Source organism: Ursus americanus, chromosome 23 (genome assembly GCF_024610735.1).
Source record: "Ursus americanus isolate L20-20 chromosome 23, mUrsAme1.1.p, whole genome shotgun sequence".
Classification (NCBI taxonomy): Eukaryota; Metazoa; Chordata; class Mammalia; order Carnivora; family Ursidae; genus Ursus; species Ursus americanus.
The window spans coordinates 4907128-4931196 of record NC_142149.1 but is presented as its reverse complement, the minus strand read 5'-3'; the positions used below and the strand labels follow the sequence as shown (position 1 = coordinate 4931196).

At 51.0% G+C, this 24069-nt stretch overlaps 1 protein-coding gene across 2 annotated transcripts; it reads right to left on the bottom strand.

The window, feature by feature from the left end:
• Window positions 1-4205: 4205 nt before the first annotated feature.
• On the bottom strand, window positions 4206-23749 carry ST6GALNAC1 (ST6 N-acetylgalactosaminide alpha-2,6-sialyltransferase 1). 2 transcript variants are annotated; one of them, XM_045814523.2, is made up of 9 exons: window positions 23027-23745; window positions 7884-8556; window positions 6924-7092; window positions 6606-6777; window positions 6255-6393; window positions 5911-6014; window positions 5652-5741; window positions 5461-5560; window positions 4206-5210 (listed from the first exon to the last, which is right to left on the bottom strand). In XM_045814523.2, the coding sequence occupies exons 1-9, from the start codon at window positions 23155-23157 to the stop codon at window positions 5019-5021; spliced, it is 1770 nt and encodes a 589-aa protein (XP_045670479.2). In that variant the 5' UTR covers window positions 23158-23745; the 3' UTR covers window positions 4206-5018. The 2 variants fall into 2 exon arrangements, with proteins under 2 accessions (XP_045670479.2, XP_087710195.1); XM_087854069.1 differs by having other exon boundaries at window positions 5911-6393; window positions 23027-23749.
• Between the last annotated feature and the right edge of the window lie 320 nt (window positions 23750-24069).

Below are 24069 nucleotides of genomic sequence, written 5' to 3'. Positions count from 1 at the left end.
TGAAACAATCCACACTTTTGTTAGAAACTGCCCCTCCCCCAGCCATCTTCCACCTGTAAGAGCCTTTATTTTGTATAGTTCCTGGGAGATCCTTTCTATTTGTCAGAGGAGATGCTTCCCCATTCATGGTTGTTAAATAAAGCCAATTAGATCTTCAAATTTACTCAGTTGATTTTTTTTTAAAGATTTTATTTATTTATTCGACAGAGATACAGACAACCAGCGAGAGAGGGAACACAAGCAGGGGGAGTGGGAGAGGAAGAAGCAGGCTCATAGCGGAGGAACCTGATGTGGGGCTCGATCCCATAACGCTGGGATCACGCCCTGAGCCGAAGGCAGACGCTTAACCGCTGTGCCACCCAGGCGCCCCTGATTTTTTTTTTTTTTTGTAACAGTACAAAGGCAAAGCTATGCCAGAAGGTACCCTTGGAGGTGTCACTCCCTCCCCACACCCTGTTCTACACTCTCATCCTTTCTGTCCCGCTCCTATTCACCCCTGAAGGGGCTCAGAACAAGCCTCTCCAAAATGTGCCACTTTGGTTGTGGACTACTTAGAACTGAAGCCAGTCAAGAACTGTGGGCTCAAGAGAAAGTTTTGACCTTCCCTTAACTACCTAGAAGATCCTACATTGCAGTTCTTCCCAGAATAAGAGTTATTGCCAGAGATAAATTTTCTTTGAGTGACCCATCTGTATGGCAGGCAAACATCTAGTTATGAAAGATCTGCTTTTCTCATTACCCCATGAATTGCCCTCCTTCCATTTGAAGCCTGAGCTTCCATTTCATTCCTTTGCTCAGGATGGTGATTGGGCGGGGGGGGGGGGGAGGGGGGGGGGCTCCTGGGTGGCTCAGTCGTTAAGTGGCTGTCTTCAGCCCAGGGCGTGATCCCAGGGTCCCTGCTCTGCTGGGAGCCTGCTTCTTCCTCTCCCTCTCCCCCTGCTTGTGTTTCCTCTCTCGCTGGCTGTCTCTATCTCTGTCAAATAAATAAATAAAATCTCAAAAAAAAAAAAAAAAGATGGTGATGTAGGAAACAAAGGCAAAAGAAAAAATTAAATGTCCTTATAACCTGCAGCCCATTGACAAATACTTGAGGCAGGCAGAGTATAACATTCCTCTAGGAAACTCCCAACTGTCTTAAAGTTGATGCTTTGCTAGTGGAACAAACAACCTTAGCTTGACAATAGCAAGACCTCCAGTATTCTGTGAGTCGTCTTTAACATATGAAAGTGTTTTGGGAAGCATCCCTTTTTCCTTACCTCTCCCAACGCCCAAGTATATAATCAACCATTCCTTACAACCCTAGTGTAGCAGCTCTTCCTGCACACGGGTCCTGTTCCTGTACTTTAATAAAATCACCTTTTTTGCACCAAAGATGTTCCAAGAATTCTTTCTTGGCTGTCGGCTCCGGACCCCAACAACACCACTCCAAAATGACATCAAGGCCATATATACCTCATCTTACCTTTCTGTCTTTGAACCTCTCATGTATGTGGGGTTCTCGTACATATGAAATTAAATTAGATTTTCTCCTATTAATCCATGTCATGTCAATTTCGTTCTTAGACCAGGTAGAAGAACCGTTGAAGGGTAAAGGAAAATTTTTCCCACCCAACACCCTGCTTAGGTAACCAATCTCACCGGTTTTTGGTATCTTTTCTTCATGTTTCCTTTTTGCAAAAATAAGCAGGTACATGTATATTTGATTTCTTCTTTCCTACGTAAAAGGTATAAATGCTGTACTCTTTTTACTTTTTAAAAAAGATTTTATTTATTTTTGAGAGAGTGAGCAGGGAGAGGAGCAGAGGGAGAGGGACAAGTAGACTCCACTCTGAGTGCAGAGCCCCATGTGGGGCTCATCTCACGACCCTGAGATTACAACCTGAGCCAAAACCAAGAGTCAGATGCTTAACTGACTGAGCCACACAGGCGCCCCTTGTCTTTACTTTTTGAAAAAAACTACAGGATATTCCCTAGAAACCACAGCATGTCGGCTCACAGAGATCTTCCTCACTTTATTTCAGCTGTTCAGTCCTCCATTGCGTGGTTGTACCATTCTTCATGTTTATATCTCTTATGTTTAAGCACCTCAGCAGTTCCCAATATTTTGCAATTTTGAACAGTGTGGCAGGGAACAACCTCGTGCATATTTATTTTTGTATCGTTGGAGATATATCTTCAGGGCAAATTCCTAGTGAGGGGATTTTTTGGTCAAGAAGCTGTTGATTTCTGTGTTGACTTTATATCCTGCTGATGTAGGAAAGACGTTAGGGTTCAAAGCCAATGGCCATAAACGTGGTCTTATTAAAGCAGGGGGACAGGACCCATGGGCAGAAAGAGCTGCACTGGGGGCATGAGGAGTGGCCCATTATATACTCTCAAGTTGGGAGGGGCTTAGGCACAGTGTAAGCTTCCCAGGTATTTTGACAACAGGTTTCCAGGATCCTGAGGAGCCCAGCTATTTTTAGGAGAAAGTCATTTATTACTGTTTAGTAAAAACTCAGTCATGAGACTCTTTAGATGTCTATCAGTGGTTCACATGCTTGGGGGATGATTGCCAACATGTATCTTGTGGGGTAGAGATAAAGGAAGTTTCTAAAGTTATTTTTATATGTTAAAGAAGACTTACAGGATCCTGGGGGTTGGGCTAACATTGCCTTTGCCCTTAGCAAGGTATTAACATTGAGACAGCTGAGTTCTTAGAGGAATGCTACTCTGTCTGTTTTAAGGACTTGTCGGTGGGCTGTAAGTAGTAAGGAAACTTAATTTTTCTTTTGCCTTCCTTTCCCACATTACTGCTACCTAACTCTATCAGCCCCATCTAGCATATTCTATCATATACTACCAGCAGAGGACCTCCAGATCTACCCTCTCAAATTTAAGTTCAGGCTACCCAAACATAAAGGCTGAGCCTCGTTTATCTGGATCAAAGTGCAGTAAACTGTTGTGTTAGCTCACTCCGGATGTACCAGTCGAAAGATTTAGAAAAGAGATACTCAGGGGCTCCTAGGTGGCACAGCGGTTAAGCATCTGCCTTCGGCTCAGGGCGTGATCCCGGCGTTATGGGATCGAGCCCCACATCAGGCTCCTCCGCTATGAGCCTGCTTCTTCCTCTCCCACTCCCCCTGCTTGTGTTCCCTCTCTCGCTGGCTGTCTCTCTCTCTGTGTCAAATAAATAAATAAAATCTTTAAAAAAAAGAGAGAGAGATAGAGGCATAAAGAAATAGGAAATAATCTATGTGCGGATGATATGATAGTGTATCACGCCCTTCAAAAACGATGACCAGGAAGAGGATATAATGTAGAGAAAATCCACTTAGAACAGCAACGAAGAAGATAAAATACTGAGCAGTCCATTCAGCAAGGAATGTTCGAAATCTCTATGAGGAAACATTAAAATACTGCAAGAGACAAAAGTAAATTTGGACAAGTGGAGAACCATCTCTTGCTCTTAGAAAAGAGAACTCAACGAAATACATCCATCCAGTCTTCCCAAGTAAATCTAATGCAATTCCAATTAAAATACCAAGACATTTTTTCTAGATCCTAAACGGATACTAAAATTTACATGGAGGAATACACGTGTAAGAATAGCTAGGAAAACCTGAAGAAGACGCGCTGAGCGTTCAGAAAGGGCGGGGATGGGGTGTCCAAGATGCCGCCACCTGCTGCCCAGAGCTGGTACTGCAGCCCTTCTGAGCAAAGCAAACCCTGTCCTATTTGTATTAAATTAGCTTTTGGTGACTAATACAATATAATTTTAAAAAATTAGCTTTTTAACCTTGAACATGAAGTCTAAAAGACAGCTTTTTTTTTTTTTTTTTTTTTTTTTTTTTTTTTTTTTGCCTCCCACGCCCTCCATCTCCTTCATCAGGGGGCTTTATTCGGTTTAGGATCTTTAGGGTTCTTCTGGGCTTCAGAGTCCAAATCCTATAGCTAGAGCTCAAGGGATAAGATGAGCTGAAAAGCCTTTGGCTTGGTCCAGATTCTCAACGTGGGGTTTGAGGAAATGCAGGCTGATGGGAGGATAGAGAATGAGAGGGGAGGAAACTGGGTACTTTTTGTGTCAGGCTTTTTACAGACAGTAATTTTATAAATCCTTGTGGAATGGGTGTCCTAAAAATCATGCTACGGATTATAAAACAGTGGCCTCAGGACATGACAGAAGATGTTTTTTCAAGGATAAAATGGCGACTCTCATGCAAATATAAAATGAATGCATGTCAAGGATTTTATTTAGCTTATGAATTAACAAAGGAACCAGTAGGATGTAAACACTGGTTCAAAGGAGAACCCCGAAGTGCAGATAGACATACAGGCAGTCAGGAACACTAACATGAATTTGCTTGTATGTGCAGAACACGTCACTGCCCACAGGGCAGTCATCACTTGCATCTTCATTGTACAAGATTTATTTGCATCTCCATGGGCAAGAATTGTTTTTATAAAAAAATAAAAAAATAAAAAAAAGAATTGTTTTTATTACTATCAGTTTTCTGCAACCCAGAGAGTTGTCAAAGAGCTCAAAGCCAAGGAAAGGTGCAGATTCTTCTAGAATCAGATAAGCCCTGGAGGGAAGGGTCCTCTAGACAATCTCCAGTGAAATTAAGTATGGCCTTCATGATTTCACAGCTGCTAAGTACAAGATTTGTAATTCGAAGCCAAATCTACATGTCTCCATAGGCTCAGGCTCCCCCGCCCCAGTGTCAGGTAGCTTTTGGATAGTCAAGTGTGCCATTCAGCCGAGATTTGAGTATTGACCGGTCATCACCCCATTTCGTTCAAATTCCTTGGTCTCAAGACTGGAGTCCTCCCTCCTTTGAACAGAACCCACAGCAACATCCCAATGTCTCCAAAGCCTCAATCAGTCATTTGCAGTCTTGAAAGCGTCTTCCCCTAGGTGCCAAGGTCCCCTGGGGAGCCTGGCCTGAGCCCTGGGAAAATGGTGGTAGAGTGTCAAGACTCCCACTGTGCCCCGTGCCTTGGAACGGCTGAAGAGACTGCTACGGCCCAGGCTCTGGTCACATCTTTGGTTCAGAAATTAGGGGACGCTGGTACAACCGGATTATACCTTCATCATGCAGCCGCTTCCAGAGTGTTCTCTCTAGCGGGAAGTCATGGTTGATATAAAAGACTGTTCGTTTCCAGGACTTATCATAGTAGTGATCAGAAAAGCGCTCGTGGCCCTCGGTGATGAAGCCATAGGCGCTCACCTGCGTGAAGGTTGGAGGAGAAATGAGGCCTGAAGTTGCTCCCTCCCAGACTTGTTCTCAGGGGCTGTGTGTTACTGGGGGGGCCCTTCATCCTGGTTCCCTCCCTGGGGTCCGGGCGCTGGCTCCCTGATGTACACGGGCTTACATGTGTGGACTGACACGCCCATCCCTCCCCCGCCCCGGCCGCCGTCCCCTGCGGGGCAGGTCCAGGGACAGCACACAGCTCTCCCGCTCCTAGGCAGAGCCTCACCTGGTCACAGAGCTGAAGGGCCGTGAGCAGCAGCAGGGCCCCCGTGGTGGGACGGTAGATTCTCCAGTGGCCGGAGTCCAGGGTCTTCGACCTCAGAAACCTGGGAAATAGCGCAGCCCCCGCCATCAGGAAGCCGCAGGGATGAGAGGGACCTGGTGCCTTCTACACGCGCCCTGCGGCTCTGCACTCACCTGTTCTTCATGTAACGGATGAAGTCGGGGTGCAGCAGGAGATACCTGTCCAACTGCAGCTGTTCCCGGAAAGCCTCCTGGGGCCTGCGCCTGTGGGTGGCAACGGGCGTTCACCTCCCCCGACGCCGGCCAAGTGCGGGCCAGCAGCAGGACAGGGCCCCATCTCCAGGGGATCGCTAAGGCTGTCCCCACCTGTCCGGTCCTTCACAGCCGCCCAATACACGGCTCAGCCTGGGGTAAGGGAGGGGGCGGTGGGTACCTGAACCAGGAAAGGCTACTTTTCACCAGGGTCTGATTCAGAAGCAGGGCTTCCAGCCACTCATAGTCCCGGGTGCCCTCCAGGAAGTGCAGGTAGCGGACATCCTGAGGACCAAGGACAGTGTGTGCTCCAGGAGTCCTGCCTTCAGGCCCCGGGGCTGGGGGGGGGGGTGCTCTGACGCCGGCCTGCCCACTTGCTCTCTGGCCGTCCTGCCCACTCTTGCCCCTCGTAGGAACAGAGCCTGTGCCAACCAGACTCCGGACATGGGACACCAGGCTCCCTTTCTCAGCTCGTGCTCCCCATTCGGATTCTGTGTGTGGCCAGGCCCGGTCCTCCCTGCTCACCTTTCCCAGCGGCACGTGCGGGAAGCCCCGACCGCCCAAGGCGAGCAGGGTCTGCGTTACGGAGAAGGCAGTGAAGCCGTAGAAGGACGTCCGGGTGCCCACGTCCTGTTCGTAGCCCTTAGTTATAGCTCCACTCAGTCTAGCGGGCAGACAGAACCACACAGGATGGGACCATGAGCGCAGGACGGAAAGGCGTGGAGGCGGGTGGGGAAGGAAAGGAGAGATAGGGAGGCAGCAGGTGTAAAGGGGAATTCTCCGGAAAGCCCAGGCATGCCACCTTCCAGATGCAGGCATAGCACGCCCTATCGGATCCCTCAGTCCGGAGGGGGCGCTTGGGGTGGGACCGCTTACCGGAACACGTGATCATGGCTGTCTATCTCCTGGCCCATGCGGGAGTTGTTCAGGATGCCCCCGTTGCCCACCACGGCACAGGTGATGCACTGGGAGCTCCCAGCTGGGAGGCTGGCCAGGAGCAGCTGCTGCTGGGGCACCGGGGGGAAGCGTGTCACCACCTTCTGTACCACTGGAACAAGGGGGCTCTGCTCAGAGCCCTGGAAGGGCCAGGGGGGCCAGCTCATCATCTCTCCCCGCGCTGGGGGCCCCCAGGGAAGAGGCAGACTGGAGCCAGAGGCCAGCGGCCCAGGCTCCCCCTCCCCCCACAAGACTCACAGGAGTAGTTGAGCTCCATGAAGCCGAAGGGCGGCGCGAAGTGTTCCAGGCGCTCCCACTCTCTCTGGTTGAAGCAGCTGGAGTCCAGGAAGAGGGTGAGGTTGGCCAGGAAGAGTTTCTGGAGCCAGGGTGACTTGGAGGCCTTGACCTTCACTGAGTCGGAGCAGCTCTACATGCAGGAGGGTGGGTCAGGCAAGGACAGGCCGGCAAGGCCACGGCCAGGGGCCAGGCTGGGGCAGGGGCGGAAAGTGGGCCTGAACGTTTGGAAGGCAGCCCCTCTGCTATTCGGAGGCCCGCTGACCCTCCCTCGCCATTGTCCTCAGGGTCCCAGAGTACGGGCCAGTCTTGGGGTTCTTGGGGACACACCCTGGTGGGCGGAAAGGGGATGGGCCGCGGGAGAGCCTGGAGCGCTGGCCAGGGCCTGGCTGCAGTTCTGTGTGTAAACAGACATATTTTGAAGGTGTCCCTCCCGAGGCTGAGGGCCCAGGCTGCTTTTCTTAGGGATGGAAGAGAGGGAAGGTCGGGGAATTGCATGCGGGGAATATAAGGCCTTCCCAGGAATTGGGGTTGGGCATCAGGTTGGGGGTCCTCGGCTGTCCGTCCTGCCCCTCCATGCCACCTCGCAACCCTTGCCGGCTTCCCCTGCCAGAGGACGGCCCCAGAGCAGGTAGCACTCTCTCAGCCTGCTCAGTGACCTCCCAGGCCTTCGGGGGCTCCAGGGCAGAGTTCCTCTCCCTCCCCCCTTCCCACGCTGCCAGGCCAGGATCTGGGACCTGCCTTCCCCTCCCGCTTCAACTACTCGACCACTCGAGCAAAGAAGGTTGGGGTGAAAGCAGGGTAGAGTAGGGCATGGGGCGGGGGGCAACAAGGCAGAGCCTGGGGGTGGAGCCTGGGAGGTCAGGGTGGTAGGGGTGCTGTCTGCAAGGGGCTTCGGAGCGGGGAGGCCGTGGCCAGACTCACCGACCGTAGGGCTCCCGTGTCAAAGCTGTACTGTTCCTCAAAATCCCACCGGGGCTCGGACTTGAAGTTGGAGGCCCGAAGACTTGGTCTTCTCTGTGTGGTTCGGCTCTGGAAAGGGGTGGAGGGCGGCGTGGCCCGGGCTGTCTCCCGGAGGGGGACGACCGGTGTGGTCACTCCTTTCATTGTCCTCCCTATTGACCCTGCTCCTGGTGTGGTCAGCGCCTTGACCTGACTTTCCGGCACCGGTGTCCTTGCTGCGGTCTGCGCTTTGCCCTGAGGCTCTGGGGGCTCCGTCCTGGTGGCTGTGGGGTCCTTGTTCTGGTCCTGCCTTCCTTTGATGGTCCTGGTGTCCTGACTCCTCAGCGACAATGTCTCTGCCCCGTCAGAGGCCACCCCCCCGTCCTGCGCCCTCGGAGGCCGTGTGTCCAGCACGGTGTCCTTCCTCTCCTGACCCTTTGGTGGGGCCGGCTCAGCCGAGGCAGCCCCGCTGGCCTCTGCTCTGGTGGCGTTGTGGGCGGCCTGGGCCGTGGCCTGGGCCCGGGGGGCCTGCGTGCTGTTTTCCTGTGCCGACGTCACCCCCAGGGCCGTTGTCCCTCCTCGCACGGTGACAGCCTGCCATGCAGCCTTGCGGAGCAACTTGGGAGACCTCTCCTTGTGAAGCATGTGCTGATTCCTGGGGACAGACATAATTCTGGATTAAGGCCGAGGGTCGTACCCCCAGGTTGGAAGTGTAATTAGTACTGATCTGGTGCCTTGGGTGGACTTCAAACCAGCTTCCATAAGACAGGAGGGGAAGGCGTGTCACCGTCCATATCCGAAATGAAGCCGCACCCGTTGGTGATGGGTCTGGAAACTTACCTCTGACCCATAAACAGACCGCGGTGGTCTCACCCTGGGGAGCGTGTGAGCTCGGTGAGTGCAAGGGAAGGGGCTCTGTCTGGGCAGGGGATGGTCCCAGACAGGTGGGCAGGACCCGATTATTAGCCACGTCGTAGGTCAGACTGGGGAGTTTGGGCTTTCTCATCGGTCTTCTCGTCCGGGAGGAGCTACTGAAGAATTTCAGGTGGGAGATGGGCGCCTGGAGCTTCGGGGTGGGGGCACAGAAGCTGAATTCCAGCCTGGCCGTGCTTTTTTCTAGCAGCGGGACAAGACTGATGCAGGGTGCCTGGTCTGGCCTCTGGCACTCCAGGTTTTTGGCTCCGATGATTAGATTTCCTTTCTGTTTCTTTCCCCCTTTTGCGTGAGGCTGCCAAAGGTATCCTTTAATTTATGCAAAGTAGCATCAGGTGTTCTGCTGAGGAAAACATGGGTCCTCAACTGTGCATTCTTCTCTAACTGCACTTGGAGGTGGGTTCTCTGTGCTACACAGGTTTGGGGGGATTCCTGGGAGCCTTGGGGAAAAGAATCATCCTCTCTGGGGACCTGTGCTATCACCCTCATGGATTTCCAGGTGTCCTTAACTCCTGCTCCTTTCCCGGACGTGCTAGGCGTCCCTGGCTCACCGTGATCACTCTTGTCCCAAGCAGCTCCCTTTTGTCTGTTTCTATCATTCTTCTTCCAAGTCCTAGATCACAGACTTACTGAGGCCACCGAGCGAGAAGGAGAAACATGAAATGTGCAGCCAGAGAGACCTGAGAACCTCTGGCACTTCCCTTCCGTATATTAGCCCGTGTGGCTGGGAGAAGTCTTAACCCACCTGATCCTGGCTTTTCCTATCTGTAAAATGGGCGGCTGCCTTCTGCTTCTGGGAGAAGTCTGCTGCGAGCGTTATCCGACAGCAGGCCTTTAGCCTCTGGCACAAAACACACGCTCAACCAAACAGTTCCCGACTTCTCAGCCCTGCCACGGGGCTCCGTTCCCAGTCATTCTCGGTTTGCCCCGGGCAAGGTGGGGGTCTCCTGAGTCTGGTCCCCTCCTTCTCTGGTTGCAGCTTTGACTCCCCGCCTCCCAGCTCCGCGGCCACTGATCTGCTCTCTTACACGGCAAATATTTATTGAGCGTCTCCTGTGAACGCTGTGCTAGTTACCGGGGCCTGGGGGGTGAGCGCAACCAGATACATTCCTCGCCCCACGGAGCCCAGGATATAAAGGGGACGACAGCTCACCACACAGAGAGACATCAAGTTGTAACCCGGACACGTGCGGGGGAACGGGCGAGCGTGAAGAAGCCAAGGGAGGCGGCCCGACCCAAGCTCCGTTTCCCGTGACAACATGAAGGCGGAAACCCTATGTGTCCTCGAATTGGGCGTGTTTGGGGATTGTGTTCGCTCAAGGGCAATGCCAAGCTCCTCCCTGAATCGCACACCTGGAGGAGGCAGAGACCAGTCTAAGCGGCCCTTACCACGAAGCCACGATGCCGCATCATCACATCGATGCTTTCAAAGGGCTTTCTGAGCCCCCAGGAAATGGATTTAAACACACCGAAGAGAATAGACTCTGAAATACGGAACCTGAGGAACATCTCATTCAACACGTGTTCACTGGAAGTCTAGTGCCACGTGCTGTGGAGGTCCCAGGAACACAGATTTGAAAAACACGCAAAGTGCACTGTAGTCACTGTTCTTAAAGGGGGAAGACAGAGGAGACTTTCGTCACTAGGAAAACACAGGGCTGGCCCAGGTGGTACCCGCACTAGGCAGATGACCTCCTGAATCCTTCCTCCTTTAGGGCCTCCCTCCGGCACCCCGGCTGCCGCAGAAGTATTTCCTGCTTCCTGGGCCCCAGGGCAGCACATTTATTCAGGTCTTCCAAGGGCACTGTCTGTGCTGACCTTGAAACTGAGAGAGGCCCTAACTTCTCCGGATGTGGTTAGGGAAAGGCGAGCAGTGGGGTCCTTCCTCCTTGGAGCGTGCACAGTTTTAACTGGCCTCATGTAGCATATGCCTCTGCCTTTGTTATCTGGGCCAAAGAAGTCACTTGGAGGGGCGCCTGGGTGGCTCAGTCGTTAAGCGTCTGCCTTCGGCTCAGGGCGTGATCCCGGCGTTATGGGATCGAGCCCCACATCAGGCTCCTCCATTATGAGCCTGCTTCTTCCTCTCCCACTCCCCCTGCTTGTGTTCCCTCTCTCGCTGGCTGTCTCTATCCTGTCAAATAAATAAATAAAATCTTAAAAAAAAAAAAAAGAAGTCACTTGGAGAAGAGCTATCACAGACCTGAAAGGAGAGAAAGGCCATGAGACAGGGCTGGACGGTGGCTGGAGCAGCCTGGAAAAGCTAACAGCCTTCAAGACTTTAGGCCTTTATTCCCTTTTTTGTTTTTTCAAAGATTTTATTTATTTATTCGACAGAGAGAGAGACAGCCAGCGAGAGAGGGAACACAAGCAGGGGGAGTGGGAGAGGAAGAAGCAGGCTCCCAGCGGAGGAGCCTGATGTGGGGCTCGATCCCGGAATGCTGGGATCACGCCCTGAGCCGAAGGCAGACGCTGAACAACTGAGCCACCCAGGCGCCCCTGTTTTCCATTTTCAACTAAGAAAAAAGCAGGCGGTTTATCATAAGGATAGAAAATGTCTTGAGGAGCCCAAGAGATGTGGTTGAGCCTCTAGAAGGATCTAGAACCTGGAGTCTCTCTCTTAGGCTGCTTTCCACTCTCTGCTCCTCAGCCTGCATGGCAGAGGATGGCTGCCCCATAACACGTGCTCCAGGGACTGATGACTCTCTTTGCTCCCAGTTTTTAATTTTTATGGTTCTGGCCCACTTGTGTCCCTTGTCTGTTCCTGGCCACAAGGCAAGTGACATGGGTCCTGGGGTCCACCCTGTCTGTGCACGAGAGGAGGACAGTCTCAAGAGAAAGGGGGGTTATTGGCTCATGAACTGTGTAGACATCCCTAAAATGTTCATTCTGGAAAAGTACCATCCATGCAGAGGAAAACCTGAGTTAGTCCTGAACTTAGTCTTTTCTAAAAAAAAAAATTATTTATTTATTTGAGAGAGAGAGAGAGCATGAGCAGAGGGGAGGGGCAGAGGGAGAAGCAGGCTCCCCGCTCAGCAGGGAGCCTGACACTGGACTCGATCCCAGGACCCTGGGATCATGACCTGAGCTGAAGCAGACGCTTCACCGACTGAGCCCCCCAGGCACCCCCCAAACCGGAACATATTCTTGATGGATTTGGGCCATCTTTATTTATTTATTTTTAATTTTTATTATTTTTTAAAGATTTTATTTATTTATTTGACAGAGAGAGACAGCCAACGAGAGAGGGAACACAGCAGGGGCAGTGGGAGAGGAAGAAGCAGGCTCATAGCGGAGGAGCCTGAAGTGGGGCTCGATCCCAGAACGCTGGGATCACGCCCTGAGCCGAAGGCAAACGCTTAACAACTGCGCTACCCAGGCGCCCCTGGGCCACCTTTATTTTGGTGCTGGAGTTTGAGTACTAGGAGACTCACTCTTCTCCCCTTTAATGGCACAACTGAGCTGAAGCTGAAGCCCGAGGCACAGCAAAGGCCTAGGTGTTAACTACGAGAGCAAACAGCTCTCGGCCATGAGCCTCGGATTCACCTCCCCCTGTATTTTCCACCCCCAAACAGCCTCTAGAAAGTTTCCTTCCAAAGAGCAAGCACCTTTGCATGGCTGTGATCTGGGAGATGGTGCAGCAGCGTGGATCTGTCCACTAGACGTCTCCAACTTGCAGCCCAGACAGCTGGCCCTCTGCCTTGTGGCCACGCCAGCCCCGAGGACGGAGCATCACGAGCTCCTCTCTGCAGTCCCTCCCCGAGGCAGGAGCCACAAGGTCCCTGGTGACTCCTCTACGTTTTACAGGGAGTCGCAGCAATGACCCAGGTACTAACAAAATTATGTAATTAAGTTTCATTTCAATTACCTATAATTAAACACAGCTATGATTGCTAGGAATGTGGGTGTTTACGTAGGCATTTCCTTATGCTCTGGCATGATATTTACTGAATGCTCAAATTCTTTCCGTCCATATGGTGAGTGCCCTGCATTCGTCTAGTCCACACCCTGGGTGATCCTGGATTTAAAGGCCATGGGCAAGGCCAGGGTGGGGTGAGGGAGGGGAACCTGTTTTCTATTAAGGGTTCAGAAGGACAGGCAAGTTATTCAAGCAAAAAACAGTTCGATATCAAAGTCTGATCTATTTGGGAGATAAAAATATAAAATGTTGCACTTCAAAAAATAAATGTATCATTAGCATGGCTCACATGGCTCTCGGCAATAAATGAAATGGATACAAAAGAATAATTATCTGGCATCTTCTTCCCTCTAGATTCTGAACTCCACAGACCTGGAAGCGAAGAAATGGCAAAAGGCTCAAAGTTTATTTATACTTGAAGCCATGTAAAGACTGTTGGCAAGAGAGCAGTATTTTCCCTTGAACCTAGCACAGCTGATCCGAGCAGTGTGTGGGTTAGGGGCACCGACCCACACACCGTCGAAAACCTGCATGTAACTCTTGAGTCCCCCCAGAACTTCACTACTGATGGCCTGCTGTCGACCGGAATCCTTGCCAGTAGCATAAGGGAGTCAACACACATTTTGTATGTTATATGTATTACAGACATATTCTTACAATAAAGTCAGCTAGGGGAAAGAAAGTGTCATTCAGAAAATCATAAGGAAGAGAATTGTACTCTACCGTATTGTACTATAAAAAATCCATATATAAATGGACAAATGCGGTTCAGACCACGTTGTTCAGTGGTCAACTGTATCCACTAGAAATAATATGGGGGGTGTTGAAAGCGGCTGGTCTTCCAAACTGAAATTTGGCAATAATACCCCGAATCAAAGGCCACTAATCAAACCAGGAGGAATAGAAGATTACTTTATCAAGGAAAAGACAAGAGCTCAAAAAACCTCCTTGATGATCTCGCAATTCCACTTTTAGATATTTATCCGAAGAAAATGAAAACACTCATCTGAAAAGACGTAAGTACCCCTGTGTTCACTGCAACCTTATTTACAATAGCCAAGATATGGAAAGCAGCCCGTGTCCAAGGACAGATGAATGGAAACATATATATATATATAATGAAATATTGCTCGGCATTAAAAAAGAATGAGGTCTTGACATTTGCAGCAACATGGATGGACACAGAGGGTATTAGGCTAAGTGAAGTAAGACAAAGACAAATACCGTATGAGTTCACTGATACGTAGAATCACAGAAACAAATGAACAAATGAAACAAACCAGAAACAGACTCATAGATACAGGGAGTAGAGTGGTGGTTGCCAGAGGGGAGGTGGGGGGGGAGATGGACGAAATAGGTAAAAGGGATTAAGAAAGACAATCTTGCAGTAATACAATACATTAGACATGGGGATGTAAAGTACGAGCCTAGAGAATATAGTGATAAGATTGTAACAACTTCATATGGTGACAAAGGAAAACTCGCCCGATGGTGAGCATTTCATTATGTATATAAATATCGAATCATCGTGTTGCACACCTGAAACTGATACCCAATATCGTGTATCAGTTATTCTTCAATTTTAAAAAACCCCAAAACCTTTGATTTCCTAAATAATTCAGGGCTCTGCCATTCAATGGAACAGACACTAGAAGAGGCTCTAGGCTAGGTGTGCCTGCCCCGTGATGAGTGACTGGTCACACACGTGCCTCTACTCACGTCCTCACGACCCGGACCCCCTCCCCCTAGTCCCCACCATCAGCTTTGCTGATTGCTCGCTCATTTTATCTGGAGCACGCTTGCCTCTTCGGGGTTATGCGTCTGGTTCCCACACCTTGGCTTCCGTTCTGCCTCTCCTTGAAAGGGGAACAAACTCCAGGCTCCCCAGCACTGCCTTTCCTCACCTCCTGCTGAGGACCCTCCATGACGGGTTGGCTCTCACCGCCAGTACCCCTACACTGTGGCTACCCCAGCCCGGAGCTGCCGAAACTCCCTTGGTGTCCACATAGCTCTTTAACGGCTCTGGTCTTATCTGAAATGGAAACCAGTCATTCTGCCCCCCCTCCCCCGCCCTTAACTTCGCAGTATGTTTTCCCCAGGAAATCCCGAAACTTTTCGCATGATTTACATTTTAGAACTTTGCTTTGAAACGCTAGATGTGTCCACGAGTTGCTTCGATCACTAAAAGCTGTACTGTGCCTTAATTAGCCTTAATTCTCTTTGTAGACTGGGGAAAAAAAATACAGAAATCTGTATTCTGTTGTTATCCCAAGTGTTCTTTTTTCAGATCAAAGCCAATTCTCTTATTTGTTTAGTTTCTGGCCAATTAAATCCTAATGGGGGACAATATAAACTGGGAACAGAAGAGGAAACACACCCAAGCCACTTTTCCTGGTACTGAATAGCTGGATGCAATTTCCAAAGCTCTCCCCCACAGAGGGGCCCAGAGCATTCTCTGAGATCCCCTTCATCTAACTGTGGCCTGGGAGATGGGAAGCTGGTTTAAAATTGGACGTTCTCCCTCCCTGAGATACACAAATACAGACATCAACCCACAGCTCTCCCCAGACCCACAGGTGCACGTCTTGAGAGCTAAGGAGAGCGGGGAAGACCTTGAACAAGGGTGGTGGTGGGTGGGACCAAGGTAACCGGGGAGGAAAATGTTTTAAACCAAACAATGGGAGGTATCTATAGGTCCAGAACCCCGGGTACAAGATGAGACCACGTGCCCGGTGGCTGGGAAACTCTCCCCGAACCAAGGTTGTTCAAAGCAAAGTCAGTTTTCATCACCTGGGTGTGCTACGTCGATTAGCTCTTCTGGGGATAATCACACCTGCGAGTAAACTTTGTCTCAGGGGTTAGCCCGAGTTCCGCTGGTGTTTTTATCCTGGCATCTTTGAGATAGTGACCTTGGGGGAAAATAACATTCCTCCCTTCCCCATCCCTCTGTCCAAGAGAGGAAGGAGAAGAGCAAGGGAGTCCAGTGGGCAGCTACCCCTGCCCACGGTTGGGGTGGGAGGAGCTCCCTGAGAAATTGCCAAACCCACAAGCGTGGTGGCATTCAGTAACTTCAGGATCAGGCTTCCTGGTGGCGCAGGGCAGCGCTCTCAGAGCATGCTGCCCGTGTCCTGCGAGGTGGCGTGAGGGCAGCTGTCCAACGTGCTGTGGCGGGCGCCTACCCAAGACCCCACCTCAGGAGCTCTGGCTATCCTCGCGTGTTGCACTTGAGTCTGACAGAAAACTAAATTCTTGGCCCTTGGCAAACAGGCGGGGGCGCACACTGGGGCAGGAAAGCACCTGCTTGAGTTCCAGTCCCACCACTAACCAGCCAGACCTCGGGGAAGTCACAGAATGCTTAGAGCCCCTGTTTTCTCAACCATTAGATGGGAATCTTTTTTTTTTTTAAGATTTTATTTATTTGACAGATTGAGAGAGAGAGAGAGCACAAGCAGGGGGAGCAGCAGGCAGAGGGAGAAGCAGTCTCCCCGCTGAGCAGGGAGCCCCACATGGGGCTTGATCCCAGGACCCCGGAATCATGACCTGAGCCAAAGGTAGATGCTTAACTGACTAAGTGGCCTGCCCCCCTCCCCCAGATGGGAATCTTTTTTTTTTTTTAAGATTTTATTTTTTTGACAGACAGAGAGACAGCCAGCGAGAGAGGGAACACAAGCAGGGGGAGTGGGAGAGAAAGAAGCAGGCTCATAGCGGAGGAGCCTGATGTGGGGCTCGATCCCACAACGCCGGGATCACGCCCTGAGCCGAAGGCAGACGCTTAACCGCTGTGCCACCCAGGCGCCCCCCAGATGGAAATCTTAATATCAGTCTCACAATACTGTCGTGAGGACTTCACAAGCCAGTTTATAAAAGGCACTTGGAAAAATACCGTTTTATACAAATGGGTCAGGTGCTAACATGGATGACACACAGTGACCATCAGAGTCCCCATCCGCTCCCCTTTGGGTTCACGTGTTCAGAGATGAAAGCCTAAAAGGGCAACAGGCGTCAAGGCCCGTGGATAAGTGGTATTTCATTTATAGCACTAAACCACTTATTGAGAAGTCGAGAAGTGGCAGGTAGGCATGTGACTTAGAAATAGGGTAGCAAATACCGAAAGAAAGAGCAGACTGAACTGAAGTAGGTTTAAAGTAGGTGCTTTGGGAATCAGGATTCTAGAATAGGGAGAAGTCATGAGGACCGATCTATGTCTTTTGTTTTCACTTTTGGTTTTTTTTTTTAAGATTTTATTTATTTATTTATTTAGAGAAAGCATGAGGTGGGGGAGGGTCAGAGGGAGAAGCAGACTCCCTGCTGAGCAGGGAGCCCATGCGGGACTGCATCCTGGGGCTCCAGGATCATGACCTGAGCCGAAGGCAGTCGCTTAACCACCTGAGCCACCGGGCGCCCCAGGATTGCTCTATGTTGGTGTAAAATTTGCAGTACTATTTGACTGGAATATTTGCATGTCAGCTTAATAAAAAAAATAATAAATAAATAAAGGGAAAAACACGAAAACTGAATGAGACATCTGATCAAAACTTCTATGGAAATTTGAAAACACAATGCAACGTTTAGTCCACAGATACTGAGTGGTGCTCAGATGCCAGGCATTTAGAACTATCTGTTAAGGATTAACGACGGGAGAGCTATGGTCACTGATCTTACGGAGCTCCGGCTCGAACACGGGAACAGATGTGAACATAAACAGCGGCTATAAAGTGTTAGCGGTCCGATGCTATTAGTCGTGCGTGCGGGAGAGGCTGCAGATACAACCTAGGGACGGGGTTCTACTGGGGGGGGCACTTCCCTGGGGAGGTGGTGCCTAAAGGGGTCTTTGGTTCCTGAATCTTTCTTCAGAAACGAACTTTGCTGAATTATTCTTCCTTTATAAAAGCAATGGGTGCTCATTCCCAAAAAAGCAGAAAAGGAATTTAAGCAGAAAAGGGTATCAGCCCGTGATAGTAGCCCCTCAAAGAATCTGCTGGTGTGCACGTCCAGATCCCCTTCCCATGCCTGTTAGACTTACCAACGGAGTGGTTTACTATGTTGGAACGTTGTTTAACTGTTTTCCTCGTATTTTCTCCCTTTCCCATTGGTGCCCACTACTCACCCACCTGCAGCTGTTAAGAGCCCCATGTTCATTGCCTCCATGGACACATGTGGCCAATAAGAGCTGGAAAGTAAAGGAAGTCTTATAGGACCTCTGGCTTTCCCCCCAAACCTAAGCCCTAAATCAGAGAGAAGATTTGGTGAAATAGATACAATGTCTCGGAGAAGGATTTCTCCGTTTCCTCCCGCCATTGTCCCCGCCCTAAAAAGCTTCCTCTGGGTGAGGAGGAGGGAGAGGACAAGGGAGAGGAGAAAGGGATCTGTGGGTCCCAAGGTCGGAGGGCTTCTGCACCCCACTTCCTTGCAGTGTTCCTAGTCTAATAAGACCCCAAGAGGAAATGACAGCACACTGATCCCAGGAACACAGGTCCGAAGATTCTCACCCCTAAGCAGGTAGACCTGAAAGAGCCAAGAGGCAGAGACAATGGATGTCTCGAGGGCAACACGACGGCTAAGAATCGGCGGCCCCCACCTGGGCCTGGCACCGCATCAGGAGTCCGGGAGCCCCTGACGCCATCCTGGCAAAGGGGGCAGAGGAGCAAGAAAGGCTGAGATTAGGTTTCCCTGATGCTCAGTAAATGGGGGTCCAGGGTATAGAAAATAAAGTTATATCTCTTAGACGAAAATAAAATCAGATTAAAAAAAAGAAAAAGAAAATCCACAGCCCTAATTTTACAGCTCGGTCTTACCCGTCAGCTCTAAAGCCAACACAAGGCATAGAGTCTTTGAAGGCAAATTCATTCCAGACCAGAGACATGGTCTCAGTCCTAGCTACATATCCGGGAGGCCCCTGGAGACTGGGACCAAACGAAGAAGATATGAGAGGTAGTCCAATACCCTCGGTTTGAAATCATACGATCCTGTCCTATTTCTTGCCAAATCCAGCCGATCCGACTTATTCTCAGTCCTTTCTCCCTAACGTCCTTCCTCAAGAGCACCCCTGCCCAGGGCTCCTACCCTAAACCATCGCAACAGCCTCTCACCCAGCCTCCCCCCCCCCCCCCCGCGCCCCAGCCACCTGCCCCCCACTGCCTAGCCTACAATCTGGTAACAGAGTTGGCTGCACAACGCACAAGTGTCCTCAAGTTCCTTCCTGGACGCTAAAGTCTTCCATCGCCATAGAATAAAGTTTAAACGGTTGGTACTGAGGGCCATGCATTTACTCCTTCGTCAATAAACATTTAAAAAACACCGCATGAGGGGGCGCCTGGGTGGCGCAGCGGTTAAGCGTCTGCCTTCGGCTCAGGGCGTGATCCCGGCGTTATGGGATCGAGCCCCACATCAGGCTCCTCCGCTATGAGCCTGCTTCTTCCTCTCGCACTCCCCCTGCTTGTGTTCCCTCTCTCGCTGGCTGTCTCTACCTCTGTCAAATACATAAATAAAATATTAAAAAAAAAAACAAAACAAAACAAAACACCGCATGAGGCCTGCCCAGAGTCCAGGACCTGTTCGGATTCCTGAGGAAAGAGACAAATAAGACAGTCCCTACCCACAGGAAATTCATTGTCTGTCAGGAAAAAACAAACTTTGGGTTCATGACAACGTGTTACGATGGGTGTGATAGAGGAAGGCGGGCTGGAGGGGGTGGGGGGGTGAGGGAGTGGCAGGGTGGGGTGGGGGGGAGGGACGCCAGCCCGGATCCTGGCTGCGAGTGTGGACTCCAGAGCGAGCTGGCCTGGGTTTGAACTTAAGTGACGGGATGACCTTGGACAATTTGCCTAACCTCTCTTACCTGGGAAAGAGAGCGTCGTTAATACCCCAAAGCCTTGATATGTGATCGCTAATCAGGGGTTTTGGAGACCGGTGCCGGCTTGCCCAGCCCCCGATCAGCATCAGGTACGTTAGCCATCAGCCTCTCGAACCTGCACACACCTGCCGTTCCCGCGTCTACACCGTTGCTCCCACTGCTTCTGCTTCCTTTGTGTGCGGTGTTCCTGCGTGCTGAAGCCTCACACAGCCTTCAGGCGCCTTAGAAACGCCATTGTGTCCCGGATGTTCTCCCTGCCCTGCCCCTGGGGTCCAAATGACTCTTCTCAATTTGCTCCCGTAGCGCTTGTCCCGTAACTGTGGTGCTTTGTCACGACTACTCATATCGCGCGCCCTCTCTGGTTCTGTCTCCTTGTCTGCTCCGTTCGACTTCGAATCTCTTGAGACTCAACGCGTCCGAGGGAGTGGAGAAGCGTGGACTTTGGAGCCCAAATCCCCTGGGTTCAAATCTCCGTTTTGCCACTTTCTGGCTGGGTGGAATTAGGCTTAACTTTTTTTTTTTTTCCTTTAAGATTGTATTTTTTTAAGTCTTCTCCACACCCAGCCTGGGGCTCGAACTCACAGCCCTGAGATCAGGAGTCGCGCGCTCCCCCTACCGAGCCAGCCAGATGCCCCTGGGTGAACATTCTGAGCCTCATGTCCTTCATTTTTGTAAAAGAATAAAAATGCTCATCTCGGCGATAGTTGTGAAAATCAGAAATAACGCACAGAAAGCTCCCGAACGTGGGTTAGGGTTTTGGGAAATCTCCAGCTCCGACATGACAATCACGTGACATAGACGTGCAAACACCTCGGTAGCAGTGCCCTTCAGAAGCCGCTGACACCTCGTCTGGGTTGGCATTTTACATCCCTTTCATCTGATTTTCCTTTGTCCAGGCGGCCCTGTGGGGAGAGGTGCCCCGGCCTGCCTCCCCCTGCCCACCGCCCCCCATCTCTAACTGCACACTTGTCTCTCCCTCCCACCCCTCTCCTTCATCAAAATGTCTCCTGATGTTCCACTTCTTCCTACCCTCCCGCCCCAGGTCCTCTTCACCTTATGTTTCAAAGGCTAAAGCCACCTGCGAGGGCACTTGTCGGCCTCTGTCCCTCCCTGCGCGGCAGGATTATCAGTCCGTCCCTTGGTTGCCACTACGGGTCAGGCCAAAGTGGTGACTCCCTCCTCCTTCCAATCTATCCTGTCCCCTTCGGACATACTAGCCATTGCCCAATACCACTTTCGTGAGGTCACCTCCCTGCCTATAAGCCTCTTGGGGTCCGCTCTCCACCCCACCCTTCCTGAAATGCCCTTCCTCTGCTCCCTAGAGCGAGCCCCCCGTTTCTGCGAGAAGTGTTCGGCCTCGGCTCAGCCAAGAGGACACTGAGGCAGGTCGGCCTCTTTGTGTCTATTATTCTCCCCACACGCCTTATCCGAGCCCTACCTGCCTCGGAGGCCCGAGACCCATCTTCTCACTGAAGCTTTCAGCGGACACACGTCCGTCCCTCCAGGGACCCCTGCTCTCAGGGTGCTCGCTCTCCGGGACTGGGTCTGCAGTTTAGTTACAGAGACAGTCTACAGAGCAGTCCCGGTGTGTGACCTTCTTCCTCATCTCTAATGCCTTGGGCGGTTCAATAACTTTATAGTCACCTTTCATAATTAAAACTCAGTCTAAAAAAAAAATTACGGAAAAGTTTAAAAAAAAACCCTTAACCCCCCAAATTCAGTCTCATCCATTTTAGAGCTCAGGTGTCCTCTTGGTTCTGAGCTCTTTCCCCAACACACCAGGTCAGAGCGAACAGCCAAGGCTTGAGGGGTGGGGCAGGAAGGGTGGGGGAGGTGGAGAACGTGGAGGGAGGGGTGGCAAGGATCAAGGTCAGCCACGGAGAAGACTTTCGTTTCCTTTTGAAGGCCTAGCTCCTCGGCGAGCACGCACACCCGTTGCTCTAGCCTTCTCTGAGGCTGATCTCACGACATCTGTTGACATTTGCTGTGAGCGTATCCATTGCCTTGGCAATTCCATTTCTAGAAATCTACCTCCAGCAATACCTACGTAAGTGTGTGAAGAGTCAGTGGCAACCTGATAGGGGCAACCCAAGGGTCAACCGATAGAGACTGATTAAGTAAACTCATATCCGTGCCCCGCACCGTGAGTAAGATGGGAGTAGATCTGTACGTGTCAACACGGAAGACGGTCTAGGCATAGGGTCGATTTAAAAAGCCAGCCCGTGGAACAATGTGTATAGCGGGATACCTGTCTATCCGCCTGTGATCCACCTAGCTGCCTACCTATCCATTTATCCATCTGTCGTAAGGGCTTGTGTAGCATAAGGTAAAAAGCACAGGCTAGGGAAGCAAAATACCAGGGTTTGAATCCTGGCCCCGTGACTTCCAAGCGGGGTGATCTTGGGCAGTTCACGTCAGCTCTCTGTGTCTCCGTATACTCATAACCATCGGAATTAATGTACAAAGGCATTTAGAATAGAAGTGTTGCTTACAATTATGTAATAATTATGTGGACACCAACGAATCGAGTGTGGTCACCCCTTAAGTGTGGGTAGACAAGGGGGTGTGATGGAGAGACCCTCACTTTTTGCTTGGATTTTTTTTAAAGATTTTATTTATTTATTTGACACAGAGAGCGAGCACAAGCAGGGGGAGCAGCAGGCAGAGGGAGAGGGAGAAGCAGGCTCCCTGCTGAGCAGGGAGCCCAATGCAGAACTCGATCCCAGGACCCTGGGATCAGGACCTGAGCCGAAGGCAGATGCTTAACCAACTGAGCCGCCCAGGCGCCCCCGCTTGGATTTTTCTAAACGTTATGAGAGCATGTATTCCTTTAAAATTTTAAGAACAGTGAAATAAAGTCATTCAAAAAAAATTGAGTCTGGAAAGAAAGGGATCTTCTGCTGCTGGAGATGTGTTGATTTTATAAGAAAACTGGTCTACAAGGTCCTTTTGAAGGATGAACTTGGGGCCCAGATGTAAGCTAAGTGAGCGGTCTCCCGTTTTCTGACCAGCTCCTCAGGGAGAGTGTGATTTGGAAGTGAATGGCATCTACAGGGTAAATCTTTTGCTTTAGGACACAGAGAATGGCACTTGAGAACTATCCCCAAAGCCGCCGGAGGGGGAAGTTGTCTCCTGTCTGTGCCTTCTGGAGACCCAGACCTATTGTTCGCCAGCTCCTGCCCACGTTTCCCCTCCACATGGCCCCAGGCATCCGGACACCCTGGTTTTCCCACTCCCGCCACCTGTGTATCCCCTAGGTGCCCCTTGGATCTTCCTCGCCAGGGGTTCTTGACAACATTCCTGATTCCTGACACCCCATGTGGACACACCAGTGCCTCAGAGCTCCCCGGGCTTCCCTGGGCAAGAGTCTTTTAACGTGCCTCCAATAAATTATGAGGGACTTGGAAAGGGTCAGAACCTTACCTGGAAGGTTTTGTTTTGGGCTCCGTCATAAAGGAGGGCAGCATGAAGAGGAACAAGGCTAACACGGCCAAAAGCAAGAGCCATTGGGCGGCCTGGTCCAGATGACCGAGTCTAGGTGGGCAGGTCCTCATGGTGGTGGGTCAGGCGCTGCAAGAAGGTTCTGCATATCCTGGAGCTTTCATGTGGACTGCAGGTGGTTTGAGCGCTGAGGTCTCCTGGCCAGGGAGCACACGCCTCCTGTCTTACGAGTGAGCCACTCTGGTAAACACTGAGCCCATCAGTCTGCCAGGGAAAGGAGGAGCTGCCTTCCCTGCTTTGCGAAGGCTTATAGGCTGGCGTGGCTTGAAGGAAGAGAAACTTCTTTTGTTCAAAAAAGTTTACTTTCCTTTTCTTTGTCTGGGAAGCCAATTTCTGCATGTAGAGTTGTATGAGGACCGTGCACGCATTATAGGGAACCTGACTGTTATCAGGTTCCAAACCCTTGGGGACCCCGGGCAGGCAGCTGCATGGGCTGGAAGATCCTTGCACGGCCTCCGTGCGCAACATGACCTTTACAAGAGAAGTACAGGGAATCTGTTTAGCTTGGAGATCCCTCTAGCCATCTTCCCTCAAAGAACATTGTGCCACCGGAGACTAGAGCTACGAGAACAATCTCATTTCCAAAGTGTTCCAGAGTCATAGCTCTCAATCCTGGGTGCACGTTAGAATCACTTGGGAAGCTCTCATACACGCCAGTGCCCGGACTGCATTGAAACCAATGAAGCCAGAATCTCTGGGGGTGGCTATTTTGCCAGCAGGCTTTTTTTTTTTTTTTTTTTTTTAGTTCCCCAGGTGATTTTCCGTGTGGCCAAGCGGAGGACTGGTTTACAGCCAGTCGGCTCAACCTTGGCTGCTTCTCCTCTGCTGTCATGACCGTGCCAGCCCTGAGCAGCCTGGGTGCAGACGGAGGGCTCTGAGCCAGGCGCCGGGGGCCGTCCACGTGCAGTAATGCCCTCACAGCTACTCGAGACGCTGGGTGGTGTTGTCAACCCATTTTACCGTTG